General features: G+C 32.6%; 2 protein-coding genes across 5 annotated transcripts; one reads left to right on the top strand and one right to left on the bottom strand.

The window, feature by feature from the left end:
• Positions 1-2,947: 2,947 nt before the first annotated feature.
• Positions 2,948-5,685, bottom strand: LOC114407078 (putative serine/threonine-protein kinase). Of its 4 annotated transcripts, XM_028370040.1 has the most exons (7): positions 5,372-5,685; positions 5,127-5,286; positions 4,782-4,998; positions 4,416-4,653; positions 4,167-4,314; positions 3,683-3,992; positions 2,948-3,278 (listed from the first exon to the last, which is right to left on the bottom strand). In XM_028370040.1, coding segments are annotated over exons 1-7 (1,326 nt in total). In that variant the 5' UTR covers positions 5,623-5,685; the 3' UTR covers positions 2,948-3,276. The 4 variants fall into 4 exon arrangements, with proteins under 4 accessions (XP_028225841.1, XP_028225840.1, XP_028225839.1 ...); XM_028370039.1 differs by lacking the exon at positions 2,948-3,278 and having other exon boundaries at positions 3,385-3,992; positions 4,782-4,992; XM_028370038.1 differs by lacking the exon at positions 2,948-3,278 and having other exon boundaries at positions 3,385-3,992; positions 5,372-5,684.
• Positions 5,686-10,545: 4,860 nt separating this feature from the next.
• LOC114407077 (probable E3 ubiquitin-protein ligase LOG2) lies at positions 10,546-14,007 on the top strand. Its single transcript, XM_028370037.1, has 3 exons — positions 10,546-11,491; positions 12,863-13,340; positions 13,618-14,007. The coding sequence occupies exons 1-3, from the start codon at positions 11,037-11,039 to the stop codon at positions 13,708-13,710; spliced, it is 1,026 nt and encodes a 341-aa protein (XP_028225838.1). The 5' UTR covers positions 10,546-11,036; the 3' UTR covers positions 13,711-14,007.
• Positions 14,008-14,258: the final 251 nt, after the last annotated feature.

Raw genomic sequence — 14,258 nt, 5'->3', positions numbered from 1 at the left:
GTGCGAGGAGCCATGCATGCTGTGTGTTATTATTAATCAAGGGAAAACTAAATTAACTAGTTTCTGTTTTCTACAAATCTTTGTTCATTATGTCTCTCTTTAATTCAGTTTTGATTTCCTATTCTCTTTGTTTCTTTCCATCTTATCTGTTGGGAGGGATGGAAAGAAGAGGTTTGAAAGGTCTCCTACTCTCCTTTGGTATCTGATAAATAATTAATCTATTAATTGTGCTTAATGTTGTGTTAGGTTGTGAATAGCCTACTTGGTTCAAAATGTTATTGATTTGGCTAAATAGTAGAGAGGTAAGTATCATTAGCTACAAAGAAAATAAAATAATATTTTTTGGTTTTGATATTTGCTTTTCCTTTCTTATCATTTTATAGGTTAATTGGCATCTTCTGTCCTCCCTCAGTATAGATCATTGTCACCTTAAAGTTGACGCATCCACCAATCGTTTTCATCATTGTCTTGTCATTTTTTGTTGCAATTGACCAGTTAACATCTTGGCTACATTTACATTTGTTTATATTCAGTATACATTTCAACTCAAATCAGGCGCCTGGTTTTGAGATATATATTTCATTAGTTTGAATTCGTTGACAATTAGTGGCATCATATTGTCTTTTAATTATGATAAAGAAAATGTTGACTGTGAATTGAGTACCTATCAATATATGTACCAAGCTAACAAGCTTTATAGAACAAATTTATTATGTCTTTTAGTTACTAGATTTTTTTAAAATTATTTTCTGTCTTTTTCCAGCTTTTATTTCCCTTTGAAGCCGCACAGGTATACACTCTTGAAAATTCGACAAAATCCATTATTTGTTGAGCCTATGCTAGTAAATGCTGGTAGGATCATTGTTGCAACAGCCTTGTGTAATAGACGTACTTTGTTCATTCAAGTCGTGTGTATTAGTGAGAGGAGTGTTGTTTAAGCAGCGATGTGTTCTCATTTTTCACTTTGTACAATGCACATGATGCACACTGATATTGGTAGTGCTCTTCAAGAAGATTTGTATAGCTACCAAAATCTTGGTTATTGAACTTTTACAATCCAGTTTGCAGCTAATGATCTACAAACTTCAAAAGAGACGAAACCATAGGTGCAAAGCTTGCTTATTAATTAATATCAGTTTTTGCTTTCAGTATGTTACATATTTTAATTTACGAAGAGTCTGAAGTAACTCATACATAAATAATTCAAAGAACTAATCAAAAAATAATTCAAAGATTAATAATACTAATTCTATTCACCCAATTCAGAAGGTATATATCCAAAAACAAAAAGTTGAATAGGATGCACACTTTTGATCTATTGATTGTCTATCAAACCAATAACTTGTAAAAGATATTTTTTTTGGTTTCTTTCATTTTGGTTGTTAGAATTTAGATAACTCGACCAATTAATTGAGAGTTGAGACTAATGTTCCTGTGCATTTTAGTTTACTCACGCAACAGTATAGTTTTTGCACTGATACAAGTTAATTACTTAATAATATACTGTTGAGCAAATGGGTAATAACCATTTGTAAATATATATGACTCGCACGTGGGTCTGGAAAAGATGCGTTTGTAGTTACATCTCTTTTTCAAAACAATTACTGATTGGTCAACAATATATCTAATAGTAGTGTACTACTGCATGAAAAATAGGACGAAAAGGACGTAATATATATATGAGACGCGCGTGATGATACTTTAGATTTATTCGTTATGCAATAATCACCAGGATAAAATAGGGAGATTTACTGATATAATACTTGGGAAATTACACCAAAAAAATGTTGTGTTAAAACATATTACCATTTGTCGCCATCAATCTACGCCAGAAATTTCAACTTTTGACGATTTGAAGAATTCTTTGGCCTTTTGGCGATTATATATAGACTGTGACTAATGTTTCAAAAAAAAAAAACTTTATTTAGTAGTTTATTTTTAGAAAAGTATTATTTTAGTAAATCTCCCATAGAAAACACGAAAGCAGTAGCCAACCCAATGCAAATCCATCAAAGGCGTAATAAGTCAATTTTAACGTATATAAATAATTTCTCTAAAAAAATGTATATAAATGATGTTCTGACCTTTTGGCTCCCCAGAAAAACAAAAATAATATTAAAAGGAATTATATAAATACTTTTTAAATTAATATAAAGTTTTATAAATATGAATTATAAAATAAGATCACTCAATTGAGGTTGTCAAATAGATATAGATTAGGTCAAATTTAAATTAAATTATAATAGATGAGTACAAAATAAATCATTAATCTATTTATTATGAATTATTAAAAATGTACTTTAAAAAGGTATAATTCATACATATCTCATCTAATTAAAAAATTGTCTTACCCATCTATATATTAACCAATTTTTATGGATGGATATTTAACTCGTCTATTTGAATTGAAGAATATTATATGTTGATATTACATTTTTTGGTGTACAATAATCAATATATATTGAGATTCACTTACTAACTTTTTCTTTTACATGTTGGTTACGCATCCATTTGGTTTCTAAAAAAGGAATTTTATTGAGCTGATATATATGCTCACATCCATTATGACTTCCCCTGATGATTTGACAAGCAATATACCAAACAATCATAGTCATTTGAATCAACGCTTGAAGGTAGATTAAAGTGCATAACTGCATATAAAAAAATTCGTATTTTTTTAGACCTTCAACCTGAAGGTGGGAACAATATGGATTGACTTTCACGTCCACGCCAGCTTAAGTTTGAATCTGGCTATGGCCGATTCTCCTCGTTGCCCCTACCTCTCCTACCATTACCATGTTGTAAAGTTTTCCATGCCAATTTGCCTTTTTCTTTTGTTGCTTTTGTGTCTTCTCTAGAAGGCAATGCTAATAGATTTGCACGATAACTTAAGAAACTTCACTGAGTGAACCTTCTAGGTAGCTAGTAATCATGTTATTTAATATTTATACAAAGACATTATTATTGTCATATAAAAAATCATGGCCCTCATATATATCAATCTCTCTTTTTCAGTCTGATGAGTGTAGTTCAGTTAGCTCAATAACACTCTTGGAGAGAAAAAACAATAAACTTTTAAATGTAACTAAATTCTAATTGTGGTGGTATGTACCAAATAAAAGAAAAAAAAAACCTTCTTTTTCAACTAATGACGTCAATCAATCTTAGAATGATGAAACAATTCATTGGACCACATGATCCGCAATCTCCTCTGCCTATTGGAGCCCAGTTGGGCACGGCCCCAAATGACTCCGCCGCACATCCAATCAAGAAATTCTCTGCAGAACCAATATAGTTTGAATTATGGAATATCAACAAATTGAGGACATTCAAATCTCACGGCACATACTATATATAATCATCTCTATCTCTCACTTGGTTTTCTTTTTTTGGTAACATCTTCTCATTGTCCCACTTTCATGTTAATAGAATATTCTCCAACCTTACATGCAGGAAAAAAAGTGATGATTGTATAATCTTGAGCAAAACTTTGATCAATCCCAATTAATGATATGAACAATTTGGCGTGATCCTACAGCATAACCTAAGCATTCTTGTAATAACATGTTTGAAAACACGTTAAGAATAGAATGATCAAGTTTAAGACATGAAAGCTATAACTATTAACTTTTAAAAATCACATTCGAAACGCTATAAATCTAACGGACAAGATTGGTGGTACACCATCCAGAGGAGTCTGCAAAGGTTGCTGCAGTAGCACTTGATTCTTCTGATGGATTCATTTGCTTCCTTATTCTGGCGCTGCTGAGATCAGCGACAAATCCTGGTTGTGAAACACTAAACTCTACCGTCTCAACATTGTTGGTCAGCATGTCCACAACCTCTGGCATTCGTGGCCTAAGCCTCGCCATTTGTTGCACGCAACGCAGCCCCACCATTAGGAACCGTTTCGCTTCTTCCACGGGATAGTTCTTATTCAGCACGGGATCCACCATTCTCAGAAGATCATTAGCCTCATATGCTGCCCAAGCCTACAAACATGTTCACACAATCATAACTCACATATCATTTAACATAGACATGCATGTCCAAACTATAAAAACACGTTAACCCCATTTCGTATATAGGCTTGTTTATTTGTTCAGCGTTATTTATTGCATGAATTAAATGAGAGAAATATATGTTTTTCGCTCCAATTTTCTTACCTTCTCAACTATGAAACGCTCCCCGTTTTGAGACGAATCTACCACGCGTTGGCCACTGACAATTTCTAAAAGTAGAACTCCAAAGCTATAAACATCTGATTTTCGTGTCAAGTGTCCAGAACTAGCATAGTCTGGTGCAAGATAACCGCTGTAACGTTTTTATTTTTATGAAAACAAAATAAACCCCATTGGTCTCTGAATAAAAAAGGATCCAATTTTAATCTATATAGCCAAAGGGTTTTCACTCACAATGTGCCAGCAACATGGGTAGTGACGTGGGACTTTTCATCTCTTAGTAGCTTGGCCAAGCCAAAATCGGAGACTTTTGGTGTAAAATTTCGATCAAGAAGAACATTGCTGGATTTGATATCTCTATGCACAATATGGGGTTGATGTTCCTCGTGGAGAAAGGCAAGCCCACTTGCCACACCTATGGATACATCCCTCCGAGTTTCCCAGCTGAAATTCATCTTTTTTTGCTCTGAACCTATCAATTCAAATTTCAAAACAAAATCTTTTCATGGCCTGCTTCTATATATATTCCTCTAGTACAATTCTAACACTTAACTTGGAAATCAATTAACATAAAAACTTAGAAATGAATCTAAAAGTCACCTAAGAAAGTGTGGCGAAGGCTATTGTTTTCCATGTAGTCGTAGACTATGTATCTGTGGCCTCCTTCTACACAACACCCTCGGAGAATGACAAGATTTTGGTGCTTGACATTTGCTAGTGTATTCAATTCTGCCACAAACTCCCTCTCTCCTCTCAAGGAATCTAGCTCAATCGAAAGCACTTTCACGGCCACAAAAGTTCCATCCCGAAGCTGCCCCTTTACAATTTACAGAACCCTTTTCAAATTCAGCTCTCAATTAAATGTTAGAATTAAAACACAACATCAAATTGTACATTTCTTCAATAGCCACATGAAAATAATGATAGTATATAACTATTTATAACCTTGTAGACAGTGCCAAAACCTCCTTCTCCAATCTTTTCCGAGGGGTGAAAACCTCGTGTGGCAGAATTCAATTCTCTATAAGTGAATATGCGGAAGCTGCCATCATTGTTATCTTCATCTGGCTCCTCTGTTGGGTAATAACAGATGCAATCCATAATTCTATGAAATTAAGATCAAATGTGATGAAAAAACAAATGAGTGTAGATGATAGGGAGAAGGAACACTAATTAAACATGTGTTATACCGTGCTTGGTTTGTTCTTTGACAGATGCTGAGAAACAAGTACAAAAAGAACACGAATTCTTCATGGCTCGAGACAAGCGTGAAAGTTCCTACGATGTTGGATTTGGGTGTGTGGTTCGTGAAGGTTTTGGAGATATGGCAAGAAATTGAGGGAAAGAAGAGGCGGCACACCGAGGTTGTAATTTGAGCTAAGCTAAAAATCTTTATTTCTCTGTTTGACAGATTCTCTTGTCTACCATGTTGCAATCTCATTCCATTCGGAAGTTTCTTTGATTTTGTTCATGGATTTAGTGGATCACGGTGAAAATGATACAAGGTTTGCCACGCTTTTTAAATCCAAAGCTTGACTTTGCATTATTTTTAAAATTTACAAGTTGAAATTGATAATTTTTTTAAGTCAAATCTTTCTAAAAGTTTACTCAAGAACTTGTTTTATTATAAAGCTTTTTGTTTAAGTAAAATTATATTTTTAAATAAATAATTCTAAATCTTTTTTCCGTTACTTTTTTTAATTAATTTTTACTTGCTAAATAAAAAAGCATTTAATATTTTTTTTATAGAAAATAGTTTCTAAATACAAGATCAAAGCTCATATTATGCTTCAACTTTTGTAAACTGTGCAGTCCATTTGCTCTCTCTGTATTGACCCAACAATTTAAAATTTTAATTAAATAAAATAAATTACATTGATATACCCGAAGTTTTTATTTTTTATTTCGACAAGACCTGAAGTTTTTATTATTACACATAATTTAATGTTCTTTCAACGTTTACACAGTCTTATAGGGGTATTATATAGGTGTAATATTTTTCAAATAATTAATAGAAATTAATTTAAAAATAGAAAAATGAGAGGTATAAAAAAAAGTTGATGAACTTCTCATAGAAGATTTCCATCATGAATTCCTACATCTTTGAAATTAGAATATCTCTACAGCTAATTTGAGTTAAAAAGAAAAAATTAAAAACATAACTATATCAGCTTTGTTTCTTCTTCGTGCTTTTTTACTTTTTTATTTTCATGTTTATGATTTATTATAAAAAAATCTGAAGCCATTTAGCAGAAGGACAAAAGAAAACCGGATAACAATTCCACTTTTTGTTTTATAAACGTTCTTATAAAATAAAGTTTTAAGAACTGCCATAATTTTGGGTTATTTTGACTGCACTCTTTTATGTTTAAATAAATTTTTCATACCTAAAAAATAAATCTTTTTTAGATTATTGTGTAATATTTATTTATTTTAACTAAATATCTGAAAAAAAATATGATCATAATTTTTTTTAAATATTTAATTGAAAAAAATGAATATTAGATAATAATTAAAAATAATCTATTTTTCATATATAAAAGACTTAATTAAGTTATGATTTATACTTCTTTATAATTTTGTATCATAGTTACTTAAAGAAATATTAATCATAAATTTAACATATATTTGGGTACTTCTAGCATTTCTATTTCATTCTTCGTTTCATTGCATATATCATCATCCATAAAGGCTAGAATAATGAAACATAATAACAAATAGGTCCATCCCCCAAAAATAACAAATAAGTACATTATTACTATATTTCTCTGTATTTAAAATAAAGCAAAAATTACAACGATTAAAGAAAATAGTAAAATTGAGGCCTATGATGAAGTTAAGATCCTTTTTTATATGATATAAAATAATATAAACTGAAATTTCCGTATCAGATTGAAAGATGTGTTATCAATTTTAGGGATATCTTGATCCTCGTACTGAAACTTACTCAGCCTTCTTGTCTGCACTGCTTACTTCTCTGTTTCAGTCTAATACTTTGGATCTCTTGCATTACCCATCAACCCTTCCCTTTCATATTCAATACGTCTCTCACCTCATTTTGTATTTTCTTCATGTCCTGCAAAGTAATGATATCCAAAGAGATGGTTATGAATTTGACTTTTCTAATGTGACGAGTGTATTTTAGAGTATAATAAAGTGCACTGTTGATTGGAAGGTCAACTGTTTAGATTGTGATAAATTAAGTACACATAAGACGTGTATAACAAACCATGAAGTTGTTAAAATATACCAACAGATTTTCCCATTAGTAGTTATAACTTGGCACTAATCCACTGAAGGACACCTCTCATTTTAAATGCGTCAAAATCAGAAAGCATCCAATGAGACAACACGGAAATTATCGCATATTGCATAATTTTGAAGAGTGTTAAACATTTTTGTAAGTTGTATAGAAAGGAGTGATATTATATTCTTACCAGGAGTTTGAGGAGAAGACGTTGTTCTGTTTGACCCTGGCTTTTTGACTCTGCCTCTCTGTGTTCACTGATAAAGGTCTTCTAGAGCATAACTAGGAAGCCATAGTCACAGGCTTAGTTTGCAAATACTCCTCCGGCACCCACCACAAGACTGGGCACAGATGTTAGTTGGTGAACAGGTGTGGTGATATTATAACTAAGGATGACTTGAGAGAAAGGAACTTGAATCCGCAGCAAATTATGTATGCACTTTGCAGGGATTTGCGACTCTGTGTTTTGGCATTTATACTAAACTAGAGCTTCAATGGTCCCTTTATGTCTATGCACAACCATGCCACGTGGCATCTGTCGATGAAATTTTTTACCTTACACAACCACTTATCTCACTTTTTCTTATTTTTTAAGTGTTTATGAAAAAATAATTATCCAGTCTAGAGTCTTAATAATCATTTTCCTTCCTCACCAACTTGGCTACTTCATTTCATTTCGTGGCTAGGATATGGTACAATAAATTCTCCTTTCTTGTTTTAATCTAGAATGTAGTAATGCACGGTTTTAATATTTTTTAAATTCTATATTTATATTATTTATTTATTAGTTATTATTGTCTATTATTATCGATAGTTGATTATATGTTTAGTAAACTTTTTTTTAAGAAAGAAATACAACGAGAGAAATAAGAATTTATTATATGTTAAGTATGATAGCAATTTAAATAATTATTATAAAACAATATTTTCATCAATATAAACTGAGAGTTCCCACTTCCTAACTACCATAAAAAATCAAAACAAAATATTTATGAACGGATATTTTCACGTATATATTTTAAATTAAACTTAAATTCAAATTACGCCGATCATTCGTAACATATAGGTAGTATCTTGGTTTCTGAAATTCATATGAAAGGACTCCAATGCACTTAAGTTATATGTGGTTAGAACTTTTTGGTAAAATTGTTGACATTAATATAATTTTGTTAATTAAATATTATTTTTTATGATTTTAATATTAAGTAATATCATTCTATTTATTATATAAATTTGTTTTAAATTAATAATTAAAGAAAAAAATTAATAGTAAATTACGATGAATATTCATCAATGTACTTTATTTTTAATTTAATTTTATTCAAATCTTAAATAATATAATAATAATATGCCTTTTATTATTTACCAACAATTAGTTTTCAAATGAAAGTATATTTAATGTTCATTATTTTATTTTATTTTACTTAGTATTTATATTTTTTCAATGTATCTATTTTAATATCTTTATTTTTAACTTAAATTTGAATATATATTTTAAAATTTTATGAATAATTAAAATTAATAATATGTGACAATATAAATTATTTATCATAAATCTAAAATATAATTTATAAGTACAGAAATATTTATTTATTGTAGCTTTTAATTATAATATTGTTAATTTTTTGGCGAGCGTACTAGTTTGTCCAAGTATTAATTAAAATGATAAATTTGAACGTCAAATCCACATAAACTTTGATTGTACTCAGAGTTTGTATATTTTTAATTTTAAACGGATAATTGACTAAATTCAATATTTGTCTAGTAATTATGCATAAAATGTAAAATTCAACATAAATAAAGATAATTAAGCATAACACATTAAAGAGACCAAACACAAACGCTTTGGGTGGTAATTGTCGATTGATGGAGAGTTTCGTGATGTGTTGGGTGTTCGACCTACTGAAGCTACTATCGAATCAATGCTAGAGATTTTTCACCATTTAACGTTAGTTCGACTATTACCTTCACCTACTAACCTATCTTAACTATGATTCCTCATGTGAAAGAGTCTAAATTGCCTAGTTTCACTTCTAATTCATTAAAAGCTACATCAAATAATTTGTTTTAAGAATAAAGATGCATAACTAAGGCTAAATAATATCATTCTATCCCTAGACATAGATTACTAAGATACTCTTTTCAAGTTCTCAAGTGCAAACATTTTCCAACAAGTAAACCCTATAACATACATGTGCATGGTGATCAAACCATAAACATGACAATAAACTCAAAAAAGAAGCAATAATATTGAAATAACATTAAATGAATAGTGAGAATCATTACATCAAGAGTATTTGGTTGTTAAGCTTCCAACAATAGATGGTTTAACCTCTCATTGTCATGAGAGACTTACAAATACAAAAAGGAAGCAATAAGAATGGAAGAAAATGAAAGAAAAACTCTCAAAGTGAGTAAGTTTCCTTTATTCTCTTGTGCCCTAGTCCTATTTCTATCTAAATTTCCCATTTGTCATAATGCTCTCCCTCTTTTTATCTTTAGAACGTTGTACACATGTTTTTCAACAATGATTATGTGCTAAGTCTGCATATATATGTCGAGCGCACATGCAAAGTCTAGGTGGCTTAAGTGATTGTGCGCTAAGTCGCTAGATGCACGCTTAACGCACATGCACATTATAACTAACCTCCAAATTGGCTCCTCACGACGCTAAGCGGTTGTTGTCACACTGCTCCAATTCTTCAACATCTTTTAGACCTTCTATTGTGTCACTTTCTAAACAAAACTAAATTTGAGAATTGAATTTTTGATTTATGAAAATTGAGTATATAATATATAGTTGTATTTGAGTAATGATATCAAATTATCAAGTACTTCCTTTTTTTATTTTAAAACTATTGATATTTTATAAATTACAAGTCTTATTAATTATTTAAAATAATTCCATCCCATCTTTACAAAAAATACTACACTTACAATTCATTGAAAAGGTACTTCAACAAACAACAATTATATTTATATTTATATCTTACACTGAATAAAAGTATTTTAGGTTAAATACATTAATAAGTGCATTTTTAAATCTATTAAATGCTCTTTAATTTTTGTATAGTAACCTTAAACATCAGTTTATTTAATAAGATAAAAATGAGAGATGTTGTTACTGTTTAAGGATCTAAGATTTACAACTCTTATTGATGTGTAGCTTAGCTTGCCTTTTCATCCCTCATCAATGGTGCTCTTCCTCTTGGGTGGCAGTTTCATTATGCGCGCCATCTAGTCTCTCTCTACAATTTCTATTCTTTTCTTCCATATCTTGAATGCTCCACGCATTCATTATTCTTACTCTTCATAACACCCTTTCGCCTCTTAACTTTTCGCTTCAGCCTTGGATTCATTCATTCTCTTCCCTCTCTTCTTTATTTTTTAATATAAACTTTACTTTCATAGTTTTCATTTTTCTTCAAGGGAAGCAAAGGCCGCAAAACAAAACAACAACCACCACCACAAACACCGGGGGTGTACGGAAAATCAAATCAAACCAATTCAATTCAATTCCCCCCACCCCTCCAAAAAAAAAAAAAACAAACACCGAAACCCATAATCGTTAAAATTAGGGCTTCGGTTTGGTGTTTTTAGTCCTTTTGATGGGCAACATCTCAAGCGGCGGCAATCCCCGTCGCCGACACAGCGGAGCTTCACGGCGGAGCCACCCGCCGCCGCCGCCGCGGCCCGTTACGCCGCAGCCTGAGATCGCGGCGAATCCATTCGTGTACCATGGTGCTGCTGCACCGTACCCGAACCCTCCTCTGCATTACCCTCAGTACCATTACCCCGGTTACTACCCTCCGGTGCCACCCATGCCTTATCATCCTCATCAACATCAACATCATCATCGACACATGGACCCGGCGTGGATTCAGGGGCATTTCCCTAGTGGGCCCATGATGCCTAACCCTGCACCTTTCGTAGAGCATCAGAAAGCCGTTACAATAAAGAACGATGTCAACATCAGGAAAGAGACCCTTAAGCTTGAACCCGACGTAGAAAATTCTGGCCACTTCCTTGTTTCGTTTTCCTTCGATGCCACCGTTTCTGGCAGGTGTGCTTTGTTGCCAATTCGTTAGTATATGTTTTGTGATTGTTTAATGTGTTGTTGTCGTGTGAATTGTGGAATTAAGGGGTTGCTGGATTCAAATTGGGGACCTGTGTTCCTTGTAATAAGCTGTTATCTGTGTACGCTTTATGTTGCACGAAGAGGAGGTTTGGTTACCCAATTAGCTTATAGTTATTCATTTGATTATAGATTGTCAGAGTGATGATGTATCTTGGTTTGATTATATTGCATATAAAAACTATGTTTTGAGCCACTAGGATTGGATTGGTGGTAAAAGGATTGGGTAGTTTGCATGAGGTTATATGCTCAAACATCAATGCCACCGTTATATCAGAAGAAAAAAAAGAAGTTATTTGTTTACTTATCATTTCAATGTATTCTTTAGAGTGGCTTTCTAATTCTTTCCTTTTGGGGGAGGTTGGGTGGGGTTTGGGGTTCAAGAACTTGTTGTCTTGTGAAAGTTATGCTACCCTTTTAAGGATGGTTAAAAAAGTTGAGAATTAATTGTATGTTCAGAAATATAGTTGCCATTTGCAAGTAATGGTGGTCAGTTTGAAAGCCAAGGTTCTTTTTGTCTGGACAGTAGCTTAACAATCATATAGTTGCCATTTGCCAGAAATATAACTTTATGCTGTAATTGCTGTAAAACCAAAGTCGGAGTTTTTGTTATTTGTGTTATTTTAATTTTAACTTTTGTTCAAGAATGGAAAGAAGTCATGTCAAAGGAGGAGGTGGTAGCTCCCCAACAGTTTGACTGTTTAGGTTTTTGTCCTGTTAGGGATGGTTTACAATACTAACATAATCTTCTTTAATTTTTAAGTTTTGTCCTTTTCTATCCTTATATCCAAATTGGAGTTCTAATTTAAATGCTTGGGAGATAGAAGAAATGGTAGACTATGGAGCTACTTCCATTTATTGCAGCTCTAATATTATGGTAGTAGCTATAAAATAGTGACCTATATTTTAAGGTATAAGTAGAAACAATACCTATTTTTCTCTGTTAGGTGTCTGAGTAGTTGATTCAGTGCATGCTTCACTTATGCTTCTTAGTTTTTACCAATGTTGCATAAGAAACTGGTTTAAATTTTAAATATGTGAAAATGCCATCAACTCACTATCAGTAATTGTAAGTACTTTGATTCCTATATTTAAGATTTGGAACATTGTGAGCAGCTTAATGGGTATACCATTTGCTTGATGTTTAATATTTTAGTGCTTTTAAATGCTAATGTGCATTTGTGAGTGTGAGGGTTGTCATTGAATCCCGATGATGGTTATGAATGTGAACATTTTGTGCTATAATTCTTCATTTACTTGTCCTGAAGGTTGTGTTGTTTCTTTATATCTGTTTAACAGCATCACCATATATTTCTTTGCAAAAGAAGGTGAAGGCTGCATCCTCACACCAATGAAGGAAAACCAACTTGCACCAGTGTCTGTGCATTTCGAGCAAGGCCTTGGCCAGAAGTTTAGACAGGCAGCTGGAACTGGTATTGATTTTTCAGTGTTTGAAGAGTCTGAGTTATTGAAAGTGGGTGAAAAGGATGTCTACCCTCTAGCAGTAAAGGCAGACGCATCCCCTGGTAATCATGATGAGTCAGATAGATCTCCAACATCTAGTAACACAAACTCTCAGATTACGCAAACGGTGTTTGAGAAGGAGAAAGGAGAGTTCCGGGTGAAAGTTGTCAAGCAGATCTTGTGGGTGAATGGAATGAGGTATGAGCTGCAGGAGATATATGGTATTAGAAATTCAACGGAGAATGACCAAGGAAAATGTGTTATTTGCTTGTCAGAGCCCCGAGATACAATTGTCCTTCCCTGCCGGCATATGGTATATTTGCAGCTTCCCTTTTTGAATGATATTTTGTGATTAGTTGATAGAATGATGCTGATGTGATGGTAGGCATCAATATCATAACCAATTTTATCAAATATCTTTTTTCAAACCGTTTCCTATTTCTTCTGCTTTTAATTTATTAGGCTGTTACCTTTTGGTCTCAGGCTCTTTGCAAACTCATGATCATTTATCCCAATTTAGCTGTTAAAAACTAATTAGATGTTATTTGAGTCCTTGATATGCATTGGCTGGATTCATTTTGTATTTGCAGTGTATGTGTAGCGGATGTGCAAAGGATTCTAGGTTCCAGACAGATAGATGCTCAATTTGCAGACAACCAGTTGAGAGGCTGTTGGAGATATAGGTAGGGTCTGAGGAGTGAGGAAGATACACTGTTAACTCCTCAAGCTTTATGTACAGCCCAACTGTTATACTTCAACATTTCTCCGTGTCTTCTTTTCATGGTGTCACCTTACTTTTCTGTATTTTCCAATAATCAGAAAAACAAAAGAAAATGTAATTTATATAGGACTTGCGTTTCAACATGAACGACAGGCTGGCATTGCACATAATTTGTACAAGACAATGCCTCCAATTAGCTTGTTTGTCTGTGCTTATAAATGGCTTCCATTCTATATGATTAAGTATATTTCTCTTGGGATGATGGCATTTTTTTAACTGTGATAGAAGGGTTGGTATGTAATAATGTAACTAATATCTTGCCATGCTGTAATATGTAAAAGTCTCGACTCTCGAATCCTATATAGTACGGATAAAGTGGGTATGTTAGGAATCCACGGTTAAGGGAACTAAAATGGGGTGTCCTTTTTTTGTGTGTGGGCATGCTGATTCTGTGGTTCTGATATCTTTACGTGGAAATTTTTCCTATTTTCTGTATACCAAACAGATGGT

This window comes from Glycine soja, chromosome 3 (assembly GCF_004193775.1).
Source record: "Glycine soja cultivar W05 chromosome 3, ASM419377v2, whole genome shotgun sequence".
NCBI classification, from domain to species: Eukaryota; Viridiplantae; Streptophyta; class Magnoliopsida; order Fabales; family Fabaceae; genus Glycine; species Glycine soja.
The sequence above is the reverse complement of the archived record's forward strand: the minus strand, read 5'-3'. Positions and strand labels throughout refer to the sequence as shown.

What these genes read in the sequence shown, in the direction of transcription:
- LOC114407078 (XM_028370038.1), bottom strand. Translation starts at nt 5,622, where the DNA reads ATGAGATTGCAACATGGTAGACAAGAGAATCTGTCAAACAGAGAAATA. An exon ending in CAAAGAACAAACCAAGCACG is followed by an intron (nt 5,287 to 5,371) that starts GTATAACACATG and finishes TTAATTTCATAG; the next exon opens with AATTATGGATTGCATCTGTT. An exon ending in AGCGTTTCATAGTTGAGAAG is followed by an intron (nt 3,993 to 4,166) that starts GTAAGAAAATTG and finishes ACATGTTTGTAG; the next exon opens with GCTTGGGCAGCATATGAGGC.
- LOC114407077 (XM_028370037.1), top strand. Translation starts at nt 11,037, where the DNA reads ATGGGCAACATCTCAAGCGGCGGCAATCCCCGTCGCCGACACAGCGGA. An exon ending in GATGCCACCGTTTCTGGCAG is followed by an intron (nt 11,492 to 12,862) that starts GTGTGCTTTGTT and finishes TCTGTTTAACAG; the next exon opens with CATCACCATATATTTCTTTG. An exon ending in TCCTTCCCTGCCGGCATATG is followed by an intron (nt 13,341 to 13,617) that starts GTATATTTGCAG and finishes TTGTATTTGCAG; the next exon opens with TGTATGTGTAGCGGATGTGC.